The following is a 13,619-nucleotide window of genomic DNA, read 5'->3' on the forward strand; positions in this document are numbered from 1 at the left end:
TTCCTCTTTCAGTAATGATTTCAAAAGATGTGGTATCTTTGAAGAAAAAACAAGTTGAAAGAATAAGTTGATCTTAAATAAATATTGAAAAGTCTCCTAACATCAACTTAAAAACTAGAAACTCAAAAGTGATTATAGAATGATGGTGTCCACATGCATCTAATTTTATCTAATTGTCAGTGACTCTGTGACTCTCTGAGTACATTAAAATTGATAATTCAAAACTTAAAATGTTTATATAATGAGAAACAGTATGAGAACAAAGATATGTTTGTGAACAAATTCTAAATTCAGTATAATAATTTAAAAGGTAGGTTTTTCAAATGGATTCAATGTTGGCAACAAAGGAAGGGTGGGTTTTGGTACTTCCCTTCTCATGTTCATTATCAGGCCTCCTCAAATAATAATGGTAATGTCAACAATAAAATGGTTAAAATTAAAGACACATATGCAAGTGAGAACAAAAGCTTCTTTAGAAAATTTTGATATTAAAAAAAAAGTGCTAGTTTGCAAAGAATACGTGAAGACTAAGCGCCTCTTTCTCCATCCAGTGCTTACCCTGCCAGTCCTCCTTGTAACACATGTACAGCTACTAATGTACAATAGTCTTTTTGGAGCAGTCTTGAAGCCTGACCTGCCACTTATTAATGATTATCACCAAAAATAAGGCTAATAAGACCCTGCCTCATAGAGTTTCTGAAGGAAGTGTTCCTCAGTTTATAACTTTTGTCTGTTAGTATTCATATTTTTCATCTGTTATCTAAGGGTTGATATTTTTGAGAAAATTTTAAAGATTAAATCCCTGTCATTTATGAAATACACAGGATGAAAATAAAATTCTTAATGTAATCATATGTCTTAGGATCATCTACAAGATGATCTGTTTTATACACAAAGCCTAAATTTTTATAGACGATACACCAAGGTGGATTTCAGACAAGAATTCTCCATTTCATTAACAGAAAAGAATTCAAATTAACAAAGGCTTCTCTTATTTGTGCTGCAGAAAATTTTTGAAAGGATAAGCAATAAGATCAATTAACAAAAGAAGTATTTAGCGTGTCCAAGAACTTTTAAATTTGTAGAGTAACATTGTAGTGATTTGTGCTACTGATGTACCACCTCATCTTGAAATTAACTATATTTAGTTCTGTAGTAGGCAGGAGTGTTATTTTAGGGATTTACTAGGTTAGCTGAAACATAGTAATCCCCACTTATCTTCGGTTACTCTTTGTAAGGTTTTGGTTACTCCTCCTAACTTATGGATAGAAGTTTATAGCTTAATGCTATATTACAATGCTATGTCATTTACTTTCATTTCATTCCATAAGCATTACCATCTAGACAATATGTGAATATAGTAAAAGATTTTTTGAAAGGGACCATGTTCACATAAATTTTATTACAGTGTATTGTTATAATCATTCTATTTTATTAGTTATTGTTAATCTTTTCTGTGCCTAATTTACAAATTAAACTTTATCATAGGTATGTAGGAAAATATATTTGTGTATGTGTGTGTGTGTGGGGGGGGGGGTTCAGTAATATCCTGTTTCATGCATTCACTGGGATCTTGAACGTCTCACTCACCGATAAGTCAGGGTACTGTCTTCAGAAGTGTTTCTTAAATACTATCCCTCTGACTTCGAGAAATACCAACACCCTAGAAAATTACCATCTGAACTAAGGACTAGGAAAGTCTACCTGCCACAGATTCATCAATATTACAGAGTTCTGTTTGTCTTAACTTTGTCTTTGTTTTAATTAGAAATAATGCAAATAAAGTGCTCAATATAAAATACAGTAGTCTCACAATAAACAACAGTACCATCACTTTTGTCACGGAATACCTCATATTCTCTTATTTGTACGTCCCACCAACACCTAGCTTATATTTGGCGATCATATAAATATTTATCGAATCTATGGATGACATTTACGATAGTCCCATTGCACTCTGTGGTCAAATTCTGCAATACCCAGTTCCGTCCGGGTTAGACTATGAAGTCCTAGAAAACCAGGGTTAAGATTGGTTACACGTTGCTCACGCTCAAACTACAATTCCTAGAATTCACTGAAACGCCGCGGTCGCAGTGCGCTCTGGGAGAAGTGTAGTTTGTGCGGAGACTGCGCAAATCTCTTACATCCGAGTCCTGCGGAACTCATTTTGTGTGCAGTTATTTTAGCCGGTAGGATTTAAGAACAGCTTCATTTCCGGTACCACCGGAAGCAATTGGAAAATGGCGTCTTCTTTGCCGAGCGGTCCCGTTCCAGCAGCTGGGAAAAGTGAATTTCGCAACCAGAAGTCAAAGCCGGAGAGCAAAGGTGAGGTTGTATGAAAAGTGAAGTCTTGGTTTTGTGGATATTGAATTGCGATTTTTTTTCTTTCCCTGTGTCTGGGCGTATAAAGCCATCTGTACCCTGCTTATGCAGTTAAGTGTTAAGTATTATTGCTAATGGTGCTGGAGTTGACTGCGCCTGCAGGAATAACTGACCGGTATTCTGGCCTCGTGTTTCCAGCTCATTCTTTTTTGCCAAGTCTCCCCCCACCACAGCACCAGTCCCAGTGAAACTATTGTGTAATCCGTTTCCTCTAAAAGAATGAGGATTTAAAAATTGCAGAGGGCGCTGTGGAAATTTACAGCGCGCTGGTGGCTGCAAGTCATTGACAGAGGACTAAGATCTGGTGGGATAGGTAATCTTTATATACGGAACGCTAATATTGAAAGAGTCCAAGAGATACTAATTAATATGGGGAAGGAGCTATATGGCATGCCCTTAACTCCATTTTTTTTTTCAGCAAATAAATTTTGGAACATTTATCATTATTCCTTTTTGTCAGATGGCCAAACTATTAGACTGTATAACTCTTAGATTTTAGACTGCCTTGTTTTTAAATTGCAATCTTGCATTGTAGTCTCGTTTATCATATCTACCTTCGTTATGAATGAAAGAGACTATAGAAATAGCTGGTGAGCTGCCTAACCAATGTTGTAAGAAGTGGTATAAAGCTTGAATTCTCATTCAAAATGCATTGGGAAGATATTAAAGAGTTCTCAATTGTTGCTGTATTTTTATATAAGTATGTAACGTACTTAGCAAAGACTATATGAAGAGCAAAGTCAGCACTTGGGGGACTAGCGCTGAGACTATGAGTAAATAAGGTTACCATATCCCAGAAGCTCTCTACATGCATGTGTCAAATCATATTATCCTTTCTGGGAACCTGCAATAACCATTCTGAATGGTGTTAAGCTTTCTGTTACCTTTCTTCATACTCTTTATTGCCTGTTCAGCAAAATAGTTTAATTTTGCCTCTTTTTCAGTTTTAAATGAATGAAAGAGACTTGTATGTATTCTTCTGTTTTACCCTGGCTTGGCTTTATTTTGATTATTCAACCAGGGTGACACCTTTACTCTTTGTGCATGTTTTCTGTTAACATGCTTAAGGGTTTCTCTATGCACTTAGGGTTGGAATCCTTAAAGTGTAGAGTATGTGTAAGCAATGCTAATACTTCCTCAAGGATTGTGCCAATTGTGATTCCCAATAGCAGTGGAAGAGAGTTCTCATCACTCTAAATCCATACTGAACTTTGATATCTGAATTTTGAATTTGTTATTTTGATAGGCATGACATGATAACAGGTTGTGGTTTTACTTTGAACATCTCTGACTACAGATGAGTTTGCACATTACTTTATATGTTTCTGAGCTATTTATATTTCCTTTATTATGCATCCCCTTTTTAAATTTCTTCTGCTTTTTTTTTTGTTTCAGGATTGTAGTGGATGGCTTTTCGTATCAATTCATAGCTATAGAAATTGCATAGGGACTTAAAGATGCATTTTAAGTAGAATTTGAAAAAAATTTCAGAATATTGGGGGATGAATGATATACGAGGATTACCTAATTCTCTTTAATTTGAACCAGAAGTAGCAAAGTGAATGTGACTAAAAAAAGAAGAAAGCAAGTTTACTTGACCTGGATCTATAACATGGGCTAAAGACCTGCTTTTCAAACTTTAAGGTGCTAAAGAATCTCCTGATGAGATTGTTAAAACACAGATTCCTGGGCCTCTCAAAATAGATTCTGATTCAGTAGATCTGGTGTAGGGTTCAAGAATTTCATGTCTAAAAAACTTCCAGTTTTTTATGATGTTACAAGTCTGTGGTGGATCATGCCTTTGAGTAGAATGATATTAGAGAGTAGCTATTGGATTTAAGGGGCTCCTAAAATCCAGAATTAGGAGCTCCAATAAGTGATTCAGGAGATAATGTTTTGGCCCTTAAAACATTTTCTTTTAGTGAAAGAAGACCTAGACTGAGTCAGCTTTATTTTCCCTTAAGCAAGACTGAGTGTCTTTTTCTATAAAATGGGAATAAAATAATACCGATCCTTCATGTCTGGCATATTTGCTACGAAAGCCATAGAGAAATGGGGCACTGAAAGCTCTTTGGAAAACCTAAAATCCTATTTAGGTAATTTTTAACTGACATTATACCCCAGAATGAGCTTTTAGCTTTAAGATGTTGTGCACACACACACACACACACACTTTCTCTCTCTCTCTCTCTCTCTCTCTCTCTCTCATACTCTCACTCTCTCAGGTTCCACTCCAAGAAAGAAAGGTTAATATTTAAAATAGTGATATAAACAAAATTATATTTAAATATTCAGCACTGTCCTAGTGTAATACAATAAAGTCTCTAGAGTACCCACTATCTGCTAGGCATGTGCTGTTGAGTATGGAACAAGGAGGAGACTCCCTTCCCTTAAAGAACTGTCTTATGAGGTAACTGCAATGTATGGTGATAATTTTACACAGTATTTGATAATGAGGAGGCATGTTCTTTGTTGAATAATATAAAAAGCAGGGAAGAAGTAATACAAAGAGAGTATTGGAAACCTTGTTAGTGTGTGTATATAATGTTAACAGAGTGCCCTAAAGAGCTTTAAAATTTGACCTGTAAATTTTTTCTTGCTTGTAGATGAATCTGAGCTCCTCACTGTTCCTGATGGTTGGAAGGAGCCAGCTTTTTCTAAAGAGGACAATCCCAGGGGACTCTTGGAAGAGAGCAGTTTTGCAACTTTGTTTCCCAAATATAGAGAGGCTTACTTGAAAGAGTGTTGGCCTTTGGTGCAGAAAGCCTTGAATGAACATGTAAGCATATTTTATACGTTTCTTTGAGATTTTGCTCTCACATATGCCAAATTAAGTGAATGTGTGCTCATGGATTTCTTTTTAAAGGTGCCACATAGCTAGTTATTTTGGTTTCTTTGGTAGTTTAAACAGTCTAGGTAAATTTTATTCATATAGTTTATTTTTACTTTAGTGAGTAATAAAATTACTTTGAAAGAGTCACATACCATTAATATTTTAGAGATTTTATGAATTGTCAAAAACTTATAAAGTCCAAATTTCAGAATGCCTATTCTAGGCTATGATAGTTACCATATCCCTGTTCATTCTGAACTGAGTTTTGTTCCTAATTGCTTAATTTTCATTTTCAATAAAAGCTGTAGATGTGGCCAACTATCTACTATTCTGTTTCTGAGGCCCTGTCGCTAGAGAAGTGTATTTGTTCTTTTGTTTTTTTAAATTGAAGATTGAAACACATTAGTAAATTGAGAGGTCAAAGTGACTATAATGAGCCTTAAAAAAAAGAATGTATCACATATGCTGAGTATTGTTTTATGAAGTTTATGGTTCAGTTTTACATGCATGTGTTTATATGGGTACTAGATTGTGATATAAAATGTATTTCTAACTGTGGGACTGCGCTGGAGTTGGTTGTACCCCATTGTGAAGGTAGCCGATCCAACTCCAGGCTGTTTTACAGCTATCTATATCTGAAATTAAACTCAGGCTTCTTCTTTTTTTTTTTTTTTTTTCCTTGTAAATTCATAGATACCCAACCTTATGTTGAATCGTTCACCACTTACTCCATTGAATTAGTCTTCAAATTATGCTCCACAAGTCAGATAATTGCATTTTTATTTGTGTGGTCGAAGTCTAGTTCTTGCTACTGAGAGTTAATGCTGAGTGTTTCTAATTATTGCTTCTCTCTGAACCCAGGATAATTTGTTTTTACTTTGTATTTAATCCTCAAAACATCTCAAAAATATTTTGGAAGAAAAATAGATTGGAGCTGGGTCCAGGATAGCGAAACAATACACTGTTACATTTTTATTCTAGGTGTTAAGTGTGGCTTTATTTAGATTGATATGTTTTTAAAGCTAGAGATTAGTCCAATAAGTATGAAGTATTCTAAAGCCAAGTGTAAATGGTTCGATAGTTTTGATTTGTTATATTTTGTGAAATATGAAATTAATCAAGTATTCATTTCTTATATTTAACTACCCAGCTTCTTCAGGGAGGGAGTTGATAGAATTTGAGAGATGGCTTAATGGCATAGAAGTTAATAGCTTGGTTAGTACAGGCTATTTAACAATACTTAGCATATGATATGTGATACATTCTTTTTAATTATTTAAACTTGAATTCATTTTTAGACAACTGCTTGTTTGGCCTTTTCTTTTTGAAGCATGTTAAAGCAACCCTGGACCTGATCGAGGGCAGTATGACTGTTTGTACTACAAAGAAGACTTTTGACCCATATATCATCATTAGGGCCAGAGACCTAATAAAACTGTTGGCAAGGAGTGTTTCATTTGAACAGGTGAATTTAGAATTTGATTTACTTATATCAACGTTAGACAACCTATAATGTATCTTTCCTGCCTCCCTTCTTCTCTCCCCCTTTTCCTGCATCCTTTCACAATTGTGTTTTCATGTTTGTTTAGATTACAATTATTAGGCTAATGAGTAATTGTAAAAATAAGTAATAGTGAAGCATATTGATGTATTTTTATTTTTCCAAAAGGCAGTACGAATTCTTCAGGATGATATCGCGTGTGATATCATTAAAATAGGTTCCTTAGTAAGAAATAAGGAAAGATTTGTAAAAAGAAGACAACGGCTTATTGGTCCAAAAGGATCTACATTAAAGGTACTTTTTATCAGTGGAAAACTTGAGTTTCTTCCTCTATAATTAATTTTTCATTGTATTGAATTTAACTTAACTGTTCTTTCAATATAGGCATTGGAACTCCTAACAAACTGTTACATTATGGTTCAGGGAAATACAGTTTCAGCCATTGGACCTTTTAGTGGCTTAAAAGAGGTAAGAACTATTATCTTCAAGTAATCATTAGAGAACAAATGAAATGATTTGATTATAATTTATTGGATAATACATTTTAGAATTATATTTTTAGAATGTGTTTTGTTTGCTTGTTAGTAAATACTTTGTAAGGGAATCATCACCCATAACATATTTTGGCCAATCTTTGATGACTATGGAGATATCTATTTCTGAAATAGGCCTATGCACCATCACTCTTCTTACTATAAAATTTAAATGGGTATTTAAGATCTTAAGTCTATAACATGTTCAAGTGATTGGAGAATTGGGCAGACATCTCATTACTTGCAATAATGTGTACAGCCAGTAAAGATCAGATTCTGAAAATATTTTTCTTCCAAGAATACATTTTTGCTGTGTGCAGGGTGCACACCTGTAATCCCAGTGACTTGGGAGGCTGAGATAGTAGGAATGCAAGTTCAAAGCCAGCCTGAGCAAAAGCAAGGCTGCTAAGCCACTCAGTGAGACTCTGTCGCTAAACAAAATACAAAAAAAAAAAAAAAAGGGCTAGGTATGTGGCTCAGTGGTCAAGAGCCCCTGAGTTCAATCCCCAGTACAAAAAAAAAAAAAAAAATCTTTTTTTGTTTGAATTTTAGTAAGTATATTAAATATTTTTCTGAAACTTTTCTTTAATTTGCCAAATGTTATAAGAAAACCTACAGCAAATGCTGTTTCTGTTAGCTCATTTTGTTACTGTCACAAAGCTGGAACAGGAAAGTCAAGTTACTTTCTTAAATAAAGTAGTAGTTTCAGTACTTGAACACTCATTTTCAGACTCTTATTTCCAATTCTTTTCTCCTTAAATCACACAGCTCCAGGAGGTTGTTGTATTGGTTCCAAGTACCATATTTCAGCACTAATAGAGAAACATTGTAACCAAGGGAGGTTGACTGCTATTATGAAATATTTAGAAGCCATTCAGAACAGTTGAAGGAATTATCTTCAATTTGGTGATCATTCCTTGATTTATAGGCTGCCGTACAATATGTTAACTCCTCTTCTATCTGGTTTATTAAAATACTCTAAGAGTCTAATTTATTTTTCTTTGCAAATTTCAGGTTCGAAAAGTAGTTCTAGATACTATGAAGAATATTCATCCCATTTATAACATTAAAGTGAGTGTTAATTGCATATGACTCTACTAGTGATTGTAAACTACTCTTAACTACAGAAACTTTTCTTGAAATTAAATTTTTTTATGAGAGTCTAATATACAAATCTGATAATACAGCTAATTTGAGTGAATTAGAGGTAGAATTCAGCCCATTCAATTCCCCTAGTCCTCCTTTGGGGCTTAGATCTCCAGTGTAAAAATTATTGAAGAGAATACTATAATTTATTTTATAGCTCTGATATAATGAAAATAAGTTTCATAGAATTTATCGTAGATCATAATCAATTCAGTTTTCTTGAATTATGATCACATGTATTATATTTAAAGATGTGATCTTTCAAAATTTTGCCTATTTCTATTAAAACTGGAATACCTTAGATTACATTAAAACCTTTGGAACTGAACAAATTGTAGTCCCTCAGAAAGCTCTATTACATCCCTGTGTGCAAAAAGTTTGTGATTATACTTGGAAATATAATAGTTTGATGAGCTCTGTTATTATGGGTATTTATTGAGCAATTCCCTTAAATTTGATAAAGTTAAAAAAGTCACTTAGATTAGGTTAAAGTTATTTTGAGTTACATTGGAATATTACAGATAGAAAGCTAGTTGTGCATCTGATGCTTGGTTGGCTTTCTCTTAATATTCCAGTGTGTATAAAATTCAAATGGAGTGGGGGTGAATGTGAGAATAGTATTGACTTTTATCTAATCATTAAGACATTTTTTTTTCCTTTCCCTCTTAATGACTATTAAAAGTTTCCTGCTTACAGGGAACATCAGCTAATTAAGAATCCTATCTGCTATAATTAAGTTGAATTATTAAGGTTTTAATGGAATACTCACTGAAAAACCAAGTATCATTTTTATCTCTTAACAATTCCCTGCTTCTTAATGTAAATTTCTAATGATTTTCTCATGCTTAACTGATTATACATATTTATGATGACATATCTTTTTATTAGTGCAATTGGTTAATTCTGCTCAAGAGACTAGGAACTGTTCCTTTTAAAATTGTATTTGTAGAAGCAATATTTATTATAGTTTAAATAAATGTATCAATTTTGAAATTAAATTTTATTTTATGTGTATGACTGAAGACCTTAATGATTAAACGGGAATTGGCAAAAGATTCTGAATTACGATCACAAAGTTGGGAAAGATTCTTGCCACACTTCAAACACAAAAATGTGAATAAGCGCAAGGAACCGAAGAAGAAAACTGTTAAGAAAGCATACACGCCATTTCCACCACCACAGCCAGAAAGTCAGGTTAGTATTAAATGTTGAACTTTATTATATAAAGGAAGAACTAATCTTATTTTATTGGAAATTTTATTTAGGTAGTTTAGGCGCAGGGAGGGAGAGAGTGCATGTTGTCTGGAGAGGTAGAAGAAGCTAAAGTGTAAAAAGGCACATTTTGAGCTAAATGCATGGAGTTGGGGAGTGGGGCCTTTACATTGTGAGTGAACTGCATCAAGATGTTTTTTGTCAGTTGTGTCTCTGTAGCCAATGAAAATGTTCTATAGATTTTTAAAAATTCAGAGATTTAGCCCATAGTATCTCTACTTTGCTTCAGCAATATTCTTTTTTAACCCTGTTCTGTATGATTTTAGAAGTCATAAATTCCAATATTTATTCTTTTTCTGAGTTATTTTCTTTTCTCTTTGTTTTCTTTCATGCCACTTTTCTTTTTTTCTTTTTTTTTTTAATATTTTTTAGTTGTTGATGAACCTTTATTTTATTTATTTGTATGTGGTGCTGAGAATCGAACCCACTGCCTCTCACATGCTAGGCAAGCGCTCTACCACTGAGCCACAACCCCAGCCCCTCATGCCACTTTTCCCTTCTGTCATACCTTCTAAGACTTGGATTAAGCCCCCAAACTTTCCCATAATGCACTACCATATGAAGCTGGAGAAAATCCTGTCTGTGAATTAAATCTACTAGAGATTCATATTTCCATCCTTACATCCTCAGGATTATCTGGCAGCTCTTGTCTTAATTCTGTCAACACCTTCTCACTCCTTGACTTTTCTGAAATATTTGAGGCCATCAGGAAAAACTCCTTCAACTTAACTCTTCTCTCTGTAATTCTTTTCCTCATCTGCATTAATTATTTCCATCTGTGTGAATTTCATCTATATCTCTGGTATTGCTTAAGTATTCTCTCCTTTGCATATGTCTTAAAAATAATTCATCTCTACTAGTTGTTTTCTGCTCAGGATATAAACTCTTCCTTTTCTATCATCTTTTCTCCTCCTTGTTTTTGAGTTTTTCAGGGAAAGTGTGATAAGAGGCCAAAGGGAAAAAGGAGTAGTGATCATAGTGAAAAAACAATGGACATGTTAGCTCACAGAGAACAAAGTGAGATCAGAAGGAAAATGATAGCTGAGAAGAGCATAGTGGAGCCAATCGCTAAAACCTTGCTTCCATAGCACCTGCCATACTTCTTATAACCTGTTTTGTACTGATTGGCTGTTCTTTCTTCCTTACCTCTGCAAATCTCTTTTTACTTTTTTTTAATTAACATGTATTAACTATACATATTAACAGGGATCAGTGTGATATTTATGTAAATGTATGTACACAGAGCCCAGATAAGACCTATCCTTCCTTTTTCTACCTCTACCCCCAGTCTAGTTCATGTTGCTACCTTTATGGAGAGAGAGAGTATTGTCTTCACTGTTACCCTAAAGATGTTGTGACTTTCTTAGGAAATTACTTTTCATCTACATTATTTCTTTTTTTTTTAATGTATTTATTTTTTTTATTTGTTTTAATTAGTTACACATGACAGTGCAATGATCTTGACATATCGTACATTTGAATCAGATGGGGTATAATTTCTCATTTTTCTGAGTGTCCAGGTTGCAGAATTACATTGTTCATGTAGTCACATATATACAAACAGCAATAATAAAGTCTATTTTATTCTGCTATCCTCATCTACATTATTTCCAACATAATTATCAATATTGTTTTCAATAGATTGATAAAGAATTGGCTAGTGGTGAATACTTTTTGAAAGCGAATCAAAAGAAGCGACAAAAAATGGAAGCAATCAAGGTAAGACTCTTTATGTCTTGCTGACAATGTTAGTAACAACATTCATAGATTCTGAATTCTTAAAACTAAACTTTATTTTACAAATGTACTTTTAATAACATAGGCTAAACAAGCAGAAGCTCTCAGTAAGAGACAAGAGGAAAGAAACAAAGCATTTATTCCACCTAAAGAAAAAACAGTTGTGAAACCTAAAGAAGGTAATGCTCATTTTTCACTTTTTGATGTAAAAAATCCATTGTCTATGAAAAGTAAATCCATAGTGAATTTGTCTAAATCTGTCGTGTTAATAAGTAAAGAAATAATCATATCTTTTATCAGTTGTCTTAGCATTTCCTTAATTATCAAGTCTAAGGACAAGAAGCGAATGAGATAATTTATAATTCAGAAGCAGCTAATGCATATTTTTAGAGTATCCAGAGTACCAGTTCTTCCCCATTCTCTGACCCACACTTGGGAAAGATAAAAACCCAGAGTAATCTTTGTATATTATATAAGAATAGAAATAATGTAAATTTTGCTATCATGATTCAAAGAGGGCTTTCAGAGAAACTGTTTTTCTCTTTATTTATATGATCTGTGGCTTAAGATTTGTTTCTATGTTGTTAATGTTGAGTACTTATTACTAAACAAAGTAATGACAGGAGATTTTTCTAGCCTCATTCTAAAGTAGCCCTCCAAAACTGTCAGTGCACATTGTTTAAACTGTCATGCCATTTCCTAGCAACACATACATAACCTGTTAATTTGTTTTCAGTTTGTGCAATCTGTCAATTAAGTACTTTGGATACCTAGTAGCTAGTTAACCTCAGCCTGTGTTAACTAAGAATGTAGCTGCTTTGTAGTGGAATATGTAATGGAGGCTTTAAATCTCTGCATCTCAAGTGACTAGACTGTACATATGGTGACATTTTATCTTGGGATTCTTTCATGTTCTTAAATACTGTATGTAAATGTAAACAGATGCATTTTTTTCACTGTTGCCTTTATTTTGTTAATGTTTTTGGCATTGATTAGATGCTTTTGTGTTGTTAGGAAGACCTCCAAATACTCTGGAGCTATTGTCTTTTTTTACAGAAAGCTTGTTAATACTAGTCATTAATAGTAATATTGGAAAGCCTGAACGGTTTTTTTGGGGGGTAGGAGGTGTGCTGGGGATTGAACACAGGGCCTTGTGCAGGTGAGGCAGGCACTCTACTAACTGAGCTATATCCCCAGGTCAAGCTTGAAGTTTTTGTTATGGTCTTAGATGAAGTAGATTTTGACCTGTAGCTTCATGATTTGCTTATTAAAATTATTGAAGCTGGAAAAGCTATGTGTAATATTTTTTATAAAATGTAACTTTAAATTATTTCAGTGTGTAAGAAGGAAAATTGATATATTAATGAGTAATGTTCCAAAATAAGGAAAGGAATATAAATAATCTCAAGATTTAGGGAAAAAAGATTAATTAAATTCAGTAATTGGTACAAATTGTTTAAACTGTCATGCCATTTTCCTATGAACTCTCACTAGGACATATTTAGAGATTATGATTTGAAGAAATTTCTAACTTTAGCAACATGTTGTATATTTTATATCCTAACCTTTTGGTTATTAAAATAGTGATCTGAAATTATTATCTAAAACACATTGTTTTAATTTGTATAGAATTGCATACATTTTCTTTTTAATTTTTGTAGCATCTACTGAAACTAAAATTGATGTGGCTGCCATCAAGGAGAAGGTTAAGAAAGCAAAGAACAAGAAACTGGGAGCTCTTACAGCTGAAGAAGTTAAGCTTAAGGTGGAAGCAGATGAAAAGAAAAAGAAGAAAAAAAAGTAACATTAAAAAAATAACGAAAACCCCCTGAACTAGAACTTATAAAACTATCTCCTTTTGTAAAGGATTTTGAAATATTAGGGCATTAGTTGTCCTATGTGTGAGAAATAATATTTCTGAGTTTCATATAATAATATTCTTTATAAATATATTCTTGTGTATTTTGAAAAAATTTGTGCTGGAAAGTACTATGTGTACATTGTACCTAATCAGGCAGGTTTTGCCTAAGCATGAGTTTAGGAGTAATTTCTAAGTTTTTTTATATATACATTTTTGGAACATGACTATTGTAATTTTTCATTAAATCCAAAGTCTGATGTCATTGGTTAGTTTTTAAACATAATCATGTCCCAGCATTTGGTTTTGAGGAAAATAAATGCTAGGTTTTCAGTGCATTCTCTCTCCCTGATTATC

General features: G+C 33.4%; 1 protein-coding gene across 1 annotated transcript; it reads left to right on the forward strand.

The window, feature by feature from the left end:
- Positions 1–2,229: 2,229 nt before the first annotated feature.
- On the forward strand, positions 2,230–13,502 carry Krr1 (KRR1 small subunit processome component). The gene is made up of 10 exons (XM_026409356.2): positions 2,230–2,325; positions 4,989–5,161; positions 6,546–6,680; positions 6,885–7,010; positions 7,101–7,184; positions 8,264–8,320; positions 9,419–9,589; positions 11,309–11,386; positions 11,490–11,583; positions 13,066–13,502. The coding sequence occupies exons 1-10, from the start codon at positions 2,241–2,243 to the stop codon at positions 13,206–13,208; spliced, it is 1,146 nt and encodes a 381-aa protein (XP_026265141.1). The 5' UTR covers positions 2,230–2,240; the 3' UTR covers positions 13,209–13,502.
- The last annotated feature ends 117 nt before the right edge of the window (positions 13,503–13,619 follow it).

The sequence above is a fragment of the Urocitellus parryii genome, chromosome 5 (genome assembly GCF_045843805.1).
Source record: "Urocitellus parryii isolate mUroPar1 chromosome 5, mUroPar1.hap1, whole genome shotgun sequence".
In the NCBI taxonomy this organism is placed as follows: Eukaryota; Metazoa; Chordata; class Mammalia; order Rodentia; family Sciuridae; genus Urocitellus; species Urocitellus parryii.

Bases quoted from the DNA above. Each gene is read 5' to 3' on its own strand.
- Krr1 (XM_026409356.2), top strand. From the start codon at position 2,241: ATGGCGTCTTCTTTGCCGAGCGGTCCCGTTCCAGCAGCTGGGAAAAGT. The intron at 2,326-4,988 runs GTGAGGTTGTAT...TCTTGCTTGTAG, and splicing joins GTCAAAGCCGGAGAGCAAAG to ATGAATCTGAGCTCCTCACT. The intron at 6,681-6,884 runs GTGAATTTAGAA...TTTTTCCAAAAG, and splicing joins GGAGTGTTTCATTTGAACAG to GCAGTACGAATTCTTCAGGA.